Consider the following 12,756-nt stretch of genomic DNA (forward strand, 5'->3'; position numbering starts at 1 on the left):
TTGTTGATTCAAAGCCTTCCGAAAACAGATGAGCTCATTTGAACACAAAGCAACGTGTGTTGGCCAACACTCTTGTGTCCAGTATTGAAAAACAAATAAATATTCTTTTCAGATTAATTCTTTTCTCCGCTTACGCAACTGGAACTCGTTGACCCAGCATGGCTCTGTGTTTGCCTGCAGGTCGAGGTTACCTCACTGTCCATCTAATTCAGGTGCTATTATCTAGACGCCTCAGTCATAATAGCATTGTCGACCGATAGCAAACACACAGCTGGGCCCACAAAAGCAACACGCCACTCGAATGATAACACCATTGTGATGGACGGAGGCTCAGTGCAGGTTCAGACTCCCAGAAATAACTGGGATGGAGGAAAAGTGAGGTCTTCTTTCCGGTGTTTTCTCTTTGTGAATCTGAAGTTTGATTTGGTGTTTAGATTCTGTTCACATGCAGTGTGTGTGTGTGTGTGTGTGTGTGTGTGATTTTGTTTATCATGTTTCACCTGTTTTATCCTCTCATCATTTTGTTACTTTTTGACCCTGATTGAAGAAAAATCGACATTCTTAAAATGTTCTTACCCTTCTTTCTAGTCCGCGTTTGTTTCTAAAAATATCTTCACTTTTCAAAATGTGATGCTATTGAACAAGTACATATTTTTTATTTTTGGGCTACTTTGTAACTCACTTTCATGAAATTTTGGAGCCTCTTTTATTTGGGGTCACGGTTCGGTACTTTTTCTTTTTTGTATTTTTTTTTTTTTTGCTGTAGCTTTCTTTTTTTTGCATGCTAGTAAAAACGAACTGTTTGGGTCATAGGGCGTACCGAAAGGATGAGGCCTACCAAACTGAACGTGTACCATTCCACCCCTAATTATGTGAGGATTAGGGGTGTGACGAGATCTCGTATCACGAGATCTCGCGAGATTAAAGTCGGCGATATTTCTCGTCGCGTTAAAAATCTGTCTCGCAAGATTTGTGAGCTATACATAGCTGAGGTTTTACAGACAGCTGTTACTGACTGGGAGCTTAAAAAACCCAACCACGGCATCGCTTATTGTTACCGACAATGCACGTAATATGGACGTGGCCGTCGCTCGTTTATTCGGGCGGGTGAGACGTGTGACTGCTTTTTTTCATCGTAGTTCAGCGGCTACCGCGGTGAAAATGTCCAAGCAGAAACAGAAACACTACAATTGCCATCACACAAGTTAATGACGGGCACGTTGGATATGCTGGCTCGTTACCTTGAGCAGCAAGCTGCCATAGCAGCATCACCAGCCCAGAGATAAGACAAAACTCCCGAAGCATTGATACACTTGACAGCTGCGATGTCAGAGATGCTGAAGATGCTGTAGTTGCAGCATGTTGTTCATGACATACTTGGTCAGGCTCCGTTTGCACTATTTGCACTCTGTATTGACAAAGTAGAACTTTGATTTGGTTTTGCACATATTTACACTTGGGAAAAGATATATTTTATTTTATTTATTTTATTTTAACTTTTATAAATTTTAGTTTTAGTTTAAATTTGTGAAAGAAGAAGTTTATTAAAAGATCATGCTTACATCATGCATGTAAAGAGTTATAATAAAATATTTCAAAATGCATGTGCAACTCTGTTAAATTAAAGTCTATTGGTCCAGTGATATATTTTGTCATTGTAGTTTTCTTAAAATCTCGTCTCGTCTCATTCTCGTGAACCCAATATCGTGTCTCGTCTCGTCTCGTGAGCGGAGTGTATCGTCACACCCCTAGTGAGGATGGTACAGTAATCACTTGTATGTGAATGGGGCTTTCATGTGCTTCCATGAAAACTCATCTCAGGACACGTGATGGAAATTCATCATCATGAAAACCGGTTCCATCATCCAAACTGGCTGTAAACTTCTATTTGACTTGTTTGAACAACTGATCCTCAGAGTGTAATTTTGTTTTATCTGATCAGAGTATTGCCAGGTGAGGGTTTTTTGTTTTGTTTTGTTTGTTTTGATCTTCAGACAGCATGAAATATGACCAACACCAGGTGACTCGAATTAAACAGTAACATCTTGCCCAACACCGATCAAAAGCTGTCAAACTGAGAACTTCTTCTTACCTTTAATCCAACTGTTGGAAAGAAAGTAAAATCTTATGTTTTGCAATACGTTTAAGTTAAAAGAACTGTTTAAAGAGCCTCAGGTTTAAATGTAAGCATGAATTGGCAAGCTAACATTAGCTAGCTAACTAGCCAGCCGCTAAATGAGGAAAAATTAAACAACTAAATGCTTCACCCTGATGTCGGAACGCACATTACTTTACCAGATAATTATCTGATTCACCAGATTTTTTTATGGACCTGCATTTCTATCATGCTTTTTCCGCTTTACACTGTTATGTCTACGTTATGTCACCCATTCACACATTCATACTGACACTACTGCCCAAATGTGCACAACATTTAGAGGACAGATATCCTAAACAAAAGTGCAATGCTTGAACGGACACACAACTTGAACTTAAACTGATGCATGACAGGATAAAATCACTGACTTCCATCCTGACTTGTTATTTAGTTGGTTCAGCCTCATGATCTCAGAGAGTCCAGTCCTGCTGGTGCCTGCAGGATCAGGGCTCATTGTTTCACACATGAATGTGGGGTGTCATTTTTATGAGTATTTATTATGTCGTTATCACGATTAAATCAAAGTCAGTCATCAAGGTTAGAGCCAAAAGCTTGCAGCTTTACTGTTTTTTTTTTTTTGTGGTCTTGGCTACATATCAATTTTTGATATGATGATGTGATATACTCCACCCAAAATCTGTCTCTGAGTCAAACATTGTTTGAAATTCTCAGTGCCCAGAAAGTGTTCTAGCATGTACAAGAGTCTTCACTGGCACTGCCGTCCATTAGTAGACTGCACTCTACTAATGGACGGCAAAAGAGAGACAAATGATGTGATATGTTTGTCTCCACTGGAAGGGAACCCAACAGGGCACTTTGTTACGAAGTCCCTAAAAAGTTCTGGTGCAACCAATTACCTTCAGAAGTCACATAATTGGTGAAATTAAGTCCAACTGTTTGCAATCTAAGTGTCACATGATCTGTCAGTATAACACACCTTTTCTGAAAGGCCCCAGAGGCTGCAACACCACTAAGCAAGCATGAAGACCAAGGAGCTCTCCAAACAAGTCAGGATCAACGTTGTTGAGAAGTACAAGTCATGGTTGGGTTATAAAAAAAAATCCAAATCTTTGATGAGCACCATCAAATCCATCATCATCAAATGGAAAGAACATGGTACCACAACAAACCTGCCAAGAGATGGCCGCCCACCGAAACCCACAGACCGGGCAAGGAGGGCATTAATCAGAGAGGCAGCACAGACACCAAAGGTAACCCTGAAGGAGCTGCAGAGTTCCACAGCAGACACTGGAGTATCTGTCCATAGGACCACAATAAGCTGTATGGCCCATGTATGGAAGAGTGGCCAGAAGAAAGCCATTATTTAGTAATACAAATAGGAAGGCATGTTTTGAGTTTCCCAAAAGGCATGTGGAAGACTCCCCAAATGTATGGAGGAAGGTGCTTTGGTCAGATGAGACTAAAATGTAACTTTACAGCCAGCAAGGTAAACGCTATGTCTGGTGCAAACCCAACACATCTCATCACACCAAGAACAGCATCCCCACAGAGAAACATGGTGGTGGCAGCATCATGCTTCACAGAACAGAATAAAACATAATTAAAAAAATTACACACAAAAAACATTGTAGACCGTACTATAAGTACTAACAAAAACACCATAAAATAGAGCAAACGGAAGAGAGCAATGTGTTAAAAATAATAAAACTACTATAAGAAAGATATTTCATAAAAATGAATTTTGAGAAGTGACTTAAAAGGTAAAACTGATGACAATGACCCTTATAGGCCTACTGCTCAAGCAACACTTGAGTGGTTTTAAGGGGAAACATTTGAACGTGTTGGAATGGCCTAGTCAAAGCCCAGACCTCATTCCAAATGAGAATCTGTGGTCAGACTTGAAAATTGCAGTTCACCAGCGAAAAGCATCCAACTTGAAGGAGCTGGAGCAGTTTTGCCTTGAGCAATGGGCACAAATCCCAGTGGCAAGATGTGGCAAGCTCATAGAGACTTATCCAAAGTGAAAAGATGGCTTTACAAAACACGTGTGTGTGTGTGTGTGTGTGCGTGTATGTATATATATATATATATATATATATATATATATATATATATATATATATATACACAAACACACTGTGATCACATGACTCTCAAAATGATACCCATGTTCAGATGGAGTTATTTTTAATTCTCCAAACACCTCCAGAAACAATTCATTCCAACACTGAATTTCAAAGCCCAAACCGGCTGACTCCATTTGTTAATTCATGATCTTCTCTCTCTACCTCTCTCACACTCTCTCTCTCTCTCTCTCTCTCTCTCTCTCTCTCTTTGTGTCTCTTTCTCTGTCTGTCTCTCTCTCTCTCTTGCGTCCCTGACCCACTTTGTTGACTGGAGGAAGATGAACAACAAGTGTTTTGGGAACATTATGTCCCAACTCGCCCCATGAAGAAAATCATTTTTGGATAATTAGCACGTTGTTCTTTTTCCCCTTCACTGAAGTCTATGAGACCAAATAGAAAGTAATGTTTGGGTGTGATAGTGTTGAGAGAGCAGGTTCATACGGGTTGGAGGCTAAAACATGTCTGGATAAACACACAAGACTACTAGAACATTATTACACTCTTTCAGAGTTGGTACATGTAGGAATCTAGATATTTCTCACACCAGTACATCAGAGTTTAATGTTGTCCAAACACAAGCAGCTGCAAATGAAAATTCATGATTCAAGGATGAACGGATCAGATTTTGGTGGCCAAAGGTCACTCTGACCCACCAGCAGATGAGCTGCAGCCGTATTACTGAATAAGTGATGGAGCTTTTCTTTCTCCAGTTAACAATATGTATGTGTGTGTGTGTATGTGACCAGATGTGTGAACAGCTCGTCACGCAGACGAGAGGATGGAAGGATGGGAGGAATGATGGGGGGGGGGGGGGGGCAAGAGAGTTGAGGGAGAGGTTAGCTGTCACAGTGCACAGGGGTTGAAGACGTAATGGAAAAATCACTCAAGATTTACATGAAACACAGGAAATGCTCTCAATTGAGCCTGATTGCCTTGTGTGTGTGTGTGTGTGTGTGTGTGTGTGTGTGTGTGTGTGTGTGTGTGTGTGTGTGTGTGTGTGTGTGTGTGTGTGTGTGTGTGTGTGTGTGTGTTTGAGAGAGAGAAATCTCCTTCCTAAGCAGCTCCTGTTTATTGACAGGATGTCTTATGTGATATTAAGGCTTTGCTAACAAAAGCATTAAAACGTGATTTCTCTGGCTGGAACACAGTGTGACGCTGATCTCGAGTCAGTTACAGTGTACAGTAACAGTGTTTTTTACAAAAATACAAAAAGTATGTATTATTTAAATGTCGCCCATTCCCTGCAAAGCACCATAGATAATTAGCTCCTTCTCGTCCGACAAAGCCACAAGGTGACATCTTCGCATAAATAAATATCATTCCATTAGTGCAGCTGAACACCTGCAGCCACTTAATATTGGATTTTCCTGCAGCAAGGTGATGTGTAATACAAAGATTAGCGTCAGCAGCCATTTGAATTCAATCACAAATACAATAAATTCATATGCTATTTCCCTGCCCTGCTGCAGGAGGGCAATTCAGATGTAATGTGCTGGGAGTCGCCAGGAGGTGAGATATGTAAACAGGCAGCCAGGTCGGCACTTTAATGTTTTCGTCCTGGGAAATTCAGAACAAGTGCTGCACTTTCCTGCCTCAACATGAGGTCATCAATATGCCTTTAGTGAGGCACAGTCCCCACTTCAACACTGTGGTTGTTTTGGGAAGCTAAGCGTGATGAAAGTTTTGGATTTCATGCAGAGTTCACATCAATCAAACCAAACGCACTTCAGCAAAGAATAACCAAGGTGTAACTAACACCTTACATCTAAGTATGTGTGTGCTGTACTTGATTTCACATGTCTACCGTCAATCTGAGTCATTTTCAACCTCGTAGAGTGAAACTTTTGCCTTTCGAGAGATCAAAAAAACTGAAACTCAGGTTTGTTCTTAATGACCCAAACATGAACCATTGAGTGAGAACTTGGTTCGATGCCAGCTGTCAGGCTCCGCTGCATCTGACATGTCATTCCATTTTTCTTTGAGCCTTAAGGAACATAGCGTACCGTTCATGGTTTAACTTTGCCAAAGATCCAGATCTCTATCAGTAACCGCAGCAAACTGCTCATGTTGAATTCTGTAAATATTCGCATTTTTAAGTTTAAGCTAATATTTTAAAGTTCTTATTGAACAACTTGTCCGAAATTCACTTGGTTGAGGGTGCAAAAAATGCAAAATATACTCACCCAGAGAGACCCAACCTTCTGTAGTGCAATCAATAACCTGTCAGAGGCAGGCATAATGGGACAGAACTGAACAAACTTTTCAACAGCAAATCACAGCATCTCCCAAACAGGATTGTTAAACTGCCTGTTTATTTTGGGAGCTTGCTAAAACAGGGCAGTTGCATAAGCTCTTGACTTCAGAAACGCACACACTCTCCATTTTCTCCCTGGCTTGTCAGGGCGGCTGTTATTTTGAAAACACCTCGGGCTGAATGGCTGCATTGGCTACATCGAGGAGATGTTGACATTGTTGTGGCCATCAACCATCAAGCCCTGAGCTGCAGCATTCATGGCCAACCCTGTCTTCTCTCAACACTGCACCTCTTATCTCTCCCCTTTTTCTCTCCCCCCTCCTTCCTCCCATTCAACGCTCAACTTTCTCTCTTTTCTTAGGTCTGTTCCCCTTCCCATCCTGCTTACATGTATTTCTCCACCTCTTCAGAGACAGGTTCACTACATCTTAAAATGCCAGCACTGCGAAAAAACCATGTGGATCATGATTATTGTTTCTCTTCTCGAATATGTGATCTTTTATGAGAAGCATTCATTACACAACAGATGGCATTGAAATACACTGAAACGTTGTACGGCTCAAAAAAAGCATATACTTGTTTCAAAATGTCAAAATATGAATGTGTGTGTTTATTTTTGTGAAATCTTCCAATGTTGAAGAGTTTCTTGTGTATGTCATTTCTCCCAGTGTATAGTGTGTTTTGCCAATCCATCGTTGCTAATCCTTTCTTTCGCCTGCACAACCCTCCTGCCCTGCAGAGACTTGAAGCTGGACAACATTCTGCTGGATGCGGAGGGTCACTGTAAGCTGGCAGACTTTGGGATGTGCAAAGAGGGCATCCTCAGTGGAGTCACCACCACCACCTTCTGTGGGACCCCAGATTACATTGCACCGGAGGTGACCTCAGACATACACAACACCCACGAACCCACATATGTACAGGATACACATTGTTTATTTGTCCATGTTTGACTGTTTGCTGATGATACTCAATTATTCATTGCTAAGATAAGATGAATCATTTAGCCATCAAGTGTTATATGTCACAGAACTTTGTTTATTAATCAGTGCCAACAATACCAAAATCCCCCAGAGTTGCTAAAATAAAATGTTGCTATGGTAAAATTGACGACCTGTTTGTAAGTCTCCTCATTTTTATGTGCAATTAGATCCTTCAAGAGCTGGATTACGGCCCATCAGTGGACTGGTGGGCTCTGGGGGTGCTGATGTATGAGATGATGGCAGGCCAGCCACCGTTTGAAGCTGATAACGAAGATGACCTGTTTGAGTCCATCCTCCATGACGACGTGCTCTACCCCGTCTGGCTCAGCAAAGAGGCTGTGTCCATTCTTAAAGCGGTCAGTTAGCTGTTCATTCAAATAATTTGCCCTGTGAGCACTTTTTATCACACCTCCTAGTTCTAGTTGTGAACTAAGAGTTCATCTGAACATGTTGTAGAATGTGTGTGTATCCAAAACAAAAATCCAGAGTACTAGAGACTCAATTTGCATCATCGGTATCTTCAGAGCTGTCTCGCATCTATGCGTCCTCAGACTTTTCACCTATCTCTACCTCGACCACACATTGTCCTAGTTGTCTTTTTCCTTTGTTTTTCCTAGTGCTTTCTAAAAGAAATGCAGTTTTGTTACGAGCATTGAAACTCTGCACTTTGTGAAGAATTCAAATAATGCCCAACACTAATTGGTTGTTACAGATCCATTCATGCATCAGTCCTCATGTTGTTTAGTTCTTGTCCTCTGCTTGTCTTTTTGTCTTCGTGTGTCTTATTCTCAGTGTCACGTGTGAGTGAGGATGCAGCTTTTTTTCTTAGAGTCATCTGTTGATCCACTTTTTCCTCCACTGGAAGAACATTGGACAATTTCCTCTATGTTTTAATCTATAACTCTTTTGGTTGTGTTGTGGGTGATTTGTGTGTGTGTGTGGGGTGGGCGCGTGTGTGTGTGTGTGTGGGTCTGTGCGTGTGTGTGTAATGCCAGTTTGTTTATTTGTTTGTCCAGTTTTTCCATCACAAGCCCTGCGTTTACCTTGGCTGTTAAGGCAAAGCCTTGTGGGAAAGTGTGTGTGTTTATGTTGGACAATGTCTTGGACTCTGACCAGTCACTTGACCACTACTCTACACTCCGATTGGACATGTCATCAAGCTGAAGGACTTCAGGTCATGTCATAAACTCTCTCAGCTCAGCTCTAACGGCTGAGCAGCCTGTTCGCCACATCAAAATGTCAGGCTAAGGAGGAATTTAATCAAGAAGTGTATCTTTCTAAGACCCAGAATGACCCTTTCTTACATTAGCTACGGTCTTTGTGATACATTAAACATTATTAGTGCAAATAGGACATTGAATTTATTATTTCTTCTTGTGTTTGTTATCGCATATAAATCTCCGAAAATGTTGTCCTTATCTTAGTGACAATGACAACATGTTGTAATTTCATACGTAACTCTTGGCAGTTGTTGGTTACTGCTCTGGCTGCAAGCCCGTCTGTAGAGTGCTGCATGGGCCTAAAACTGAGTCTCAAACTGGGCCTGTAATCTTTAAAGGCCTAGCCACCTGCTTCAAAGAAACAGGAAGCAGCATTTCACCTCTACTACTGGGTCCATACAGTCTATTTACCATTTATTGACAGTCGTCACTATATTGCAAAAACGATATATTAGAAGAATCCATAAAATTATCTTAGCCGATCAAAATAACACTGCTTTCTTATCTTCTTTGCGTGTGGTGCCAGGCTATAGTTTACATTAGCCATCGTTGTGTTTGCTATGCCACTAATAATGGAGTTTTTATCTTAAAGCAACAAAAGGTCCCTCATCATTCAGTGTATTTTGGTCTTTTGGGGAATGTGTGGCATTTCCTCTGCCTCAGTGAAGGAGCTGTAAATAAGTCAAATGAACAGAAGACACATAGTCTGCTCCTTACATTTTCTATAAAACAGATCTATGTTCAGATCTAACCTCCACATGTGTTGCAAAATCACAGTCGTTTTAAATAGGCTATTCATCAAAAATCACGAGATATTGTTCACTCTCATCCTCGCTCATTTTCTTTCTCTCTGTCTCTCAATCGCTCTTCTTCTTTTTTTCGGTCACTTCTCAGTTCATGACAAAGAGTCCCAACAAGCGTCTGGGCTGTGTGGCGGCTCATGGCCTGGAGGAGGCCATTAAGCTCCATGTGTTCTTCAGAGAGATCGACTGGGTGCTGCTGGAGCAGAGGAAGATCAGACCACCGTTCAAACCACGCATCGTGAGTTCACACGCTCACCACATAACCTTGCAAATGTGGAAAAATGTAATCTGTTTGCAGGAGAAGAGGCTAAAATCTGAACATTATCAGATGTGAAATTAAGTATTTGTGCTATATTTTCTCCAGCAAATTAAAACATTTTCATTTTAAAATGTATTAACATTCAACCCTGTTTGTCTTAGACTCCTGACACTGAGCACGCCACCAGTCCAGAGGCTGAAATCCATTTTCTCTTGTTCTTTGTCTCCCAGAAAACCAAAAGGGATGTGAATAACTTCGACCAGGACTTCACACGTGAAGAACCCAACCTGACGCCGGTGGAAGACAGCATCGTCAAGCAGATCAACCAAGATGAGTTTAAAGGATTCTCCTACTTCGGAGAGGAGACTAAGGCCTAGACACACACACACATACTGACACACAGATGATTCACGACATACGCACACTCCACCACACGTTAAAAAAAAGTCTTCAAGCAAAGATATGAAATTTAAAGAAACACGGCCTCTGGAACGAGACCTCCTGAACCTTTCCAGACTATGACCACTCCAGGAATTATACTAGACCATCTGTATCTCTCTTTATGGTTTATGTGCTCTTGTTGTTTGTCCATTTTGTGCATATTCCATCAAAACTATATGCTCAAGCAGCATGCAAGTGCAGGTGAGAAACCATAAGACACGCTCCTTTACTTGGTCCGGTTGTATTTCTGATGCATTTAAAGCAGTGGACAAAACCAAACTCTGTTCTCAGAGGGGTGTTTTGAAGTAGATAGAAAGGCTGTGTGCCTGTAATGTGGGTGAGAGAGAGAGAGAGAGAGAGAGAGAGAGAGAGAGAGATAATGTGAGTGCAAGTGTGCATGCATGCATAGTTGCATACTGTACCTCTAAAAAAAAAACTGTCATTTCTGTACATAATGTGCTGTATCCTGTGTCTATCAAAGTTTTTAAAGAATGTTTTTTTCTTCCCTAAGCTTGTATGTGAAAAAAACATTGAACCAATGATTGTATTTAAAGAAGAAAAAGAAAGGTATTGAAAAGTACTTTATTCATTCTAAAAGATTGTAGTATAAGAGATGTCAAAAGGACATGCCAAATTGAAGAATTTGTGGAGTGAAATTTGGAGTTATATCAGCTCTTTATTTTTAATGTAAAAGCCAAACCGGCTCATTAAATGTTAACTTTAGATGGCACCCCGCAAAAATGACACTCTGGCATTTTAAAATGTGTTTGGCAGCAGATATTTTCTTAGCAGAGAGAAGGTTACATGAGCTGTTTTTCCTCTTCTCTTCACATTTGGGCTTGTGTGTACATCGACGTTCCCTTTCTCCATTAAAAACCAAGTGGTACCATTAGCTGTCTAACACACCTACAGTAACAGTAACTCACCACCGGGGGTGTCTTGTTGTAGTGCGGTATGCCTGCTGCTGGTTAACAAGCCGTTTTCCTCATGACTTGATGTTTGACATCAGGACAATTGTCCAACAATTACCAAATAAAGAGCTGAAATCTAAAATGTCGAAGGAGCCCTTTAAAAAAGTCCTCGTTACTGAAACTCTCACTGCACCTTCTGGAGAAAAAACTATTTCCAGGTGAACTCCTTTAATCCCTTCATGACCACTTGGTCATTGACAGGCCTTGTGTGTGTGTGTGTGCGTCTGATCCGCCGCTCTACTGGACCTACAGTCTCTGACACGGCAAACCCTCATAGGTGCCACATGAACGCGGTGGATCGTACACAGAGGTGAATGTGTTCGAACATGTGACTGAATGTGTTCAGATGAATGTATTTGCTCCGTGTGTGTGTGTGTGTGTGTGTGTGTGTATACGTGGAGAGCCCTCTTCATGTTTTTTATTTAAAGCGTCTTTTTGTGTATGTCGTGTTGTCTTGTAGTAGATTTGAACCAGTTCTCGCTGACGTGATAGAAATCTTTAGGTTTCACGGGACACGCCCGGTCAGAAACACTTTAGACCCTCCTCATCCTCTTCCACAGCCCCGGGCACGAAGGGCAAATAAGCCAGGCCTCCGCAGGTGTTGATCCGCGTCGCGGGTTCGGGTTCAGGACAGAAGATCTTTGAGAAAACTCCACGTGCAATACTTTGGTTATTTTTCTTCCTCTCTCTCTTTCTCGTCTTCCCTTCCTCTTCGTTTCCCTTCGGCCTCACTGTTTTCTCAAAAGTGCAAGCGGTAGGAGTAGATGATGTGTTAGATACAGTAGATAGGAAGTCACTAAACACACACACACATACGGATAGCAGGGCAGATCAGAACACCATCACTCCTCCTTTTGTCTCTTCTGTCTTCACATGTCTCCTGTTGCATCTTTGTCTTTTGTGTCTTTAATTAAAGATCCACTACGACCCAAAAAGCATGTCCTCTCCCAGAAGCCCTCCTTGCTGAATGCCAAATGCTACTTTCTCAAACAAGCGATTCCTGTGGGCGAATGTTTGTCGAGGAGGACAAAGTAGATCACGTGGGAAGCTCTTTTTCTTTGGTGATCAGCTTGTGGTTAACTCGTGGCATGAGGTTGAGTTCACACGATGGAAACAGTGTTATGATTTTACTTACAGTATCAAACATTCATCTTCCTCCGGTCGTACGCGGAATGTTACTGTATCTACATGTCTGTTTTGTTGCGGTCCCTGTATTTGTGAAGCTTTGTATGTACATTTTGTCATCTGACCCATGTGGGTTGTTTGTTTGTTTTTCATGCCCGTCTTTTTTTTTTTTTGTTTGTTTCTTTTACGCTGCGTGCCAAATGTACTGTATTTTAAAAGGATGTGAAGATGTATTTTAATTTTGGAAACAAATTAAATATCATGATGTCAGAAAAGACATTTCTGTGTGTTATTTCACTTTTCCCTAACCGCTCTCCAACAGACAGTTGGTGTTTTGAAATGAATCAAATAAAAAATGATGTAATGTATTTTTATGATATATATATATATATATATATATATAGAATGTGTTATAATAATAAACATTATAAAGCATTCTGTATTTACTTATAGTG

General features: G+C 41.0%; 1 protein-coding gene and 1 long non-coding RNA gene across 2 annotated transcripts in view; both read left to right on the forward strand.

The window, feature by feature from the left end:
* The window catches only part of LOC311020821, a 3,477-nt gene extending 1,004 nt beyond the window's left edge, over positions 1–2,473 (forward strand). Inside the window, exons 1-3 of the long non-coding RNA XR_014597941.1 lie at positions 1–887; positions 1,767–1,976; positions 2,156–2,473. The exon at positions 1–887 is cut by the window's left edge and continues 1,004 nt beyond it. This is a non-coding gene — a long non-coding RNA (uncharacterized lncRNA). The remainder of the gene's footprint in view (positions 888–1,766; positions 1,977–2,155) is intronic.
* Positions 1–12,580, forward strand: part of LOC311020483 (protein kinase C epsilon type-like) — a 59,065-nt gene extending 46,485 nt beyond the window's left edge. The window contains exons 12-15 of the mRNA XM_084020529.1: positions 7,239–7,377; positions 7,650–7,838; positions 9,597–9,743; positions 9,995–12,580. Coding sequence (XP_083876655.1) covers positions 7,239–7,377; positions 7,650–7,838; positions 9,597–9,743; positions 9,995–10,141 — 622 coding nt within the window. The 3' untranslated portion in view covers positions 10,142–12,580. The remainder of the gene's footprint in view (positions 1–7,238; positions 7,378–7,649; positions 7,839–9,596; positions 9,744–9,994) is intronic.
* The last annotated feature ends 176 nt before the right edge of the window (positions 12,581–12,756 follow it).

Source organism: Eutrigla gurnardus, assembly GCF_963514095.1.
Source record: "Eutrigla gurnardus genome assembly, chromosome: 11".
Classification (NCBI taxonomy): domain Eukaryota; kingdom Metazoa; phylum Chordata; class Actinopteri; order Perciformes; family Triglidae; genus Eutrigla; species Eutrigla gurnardus.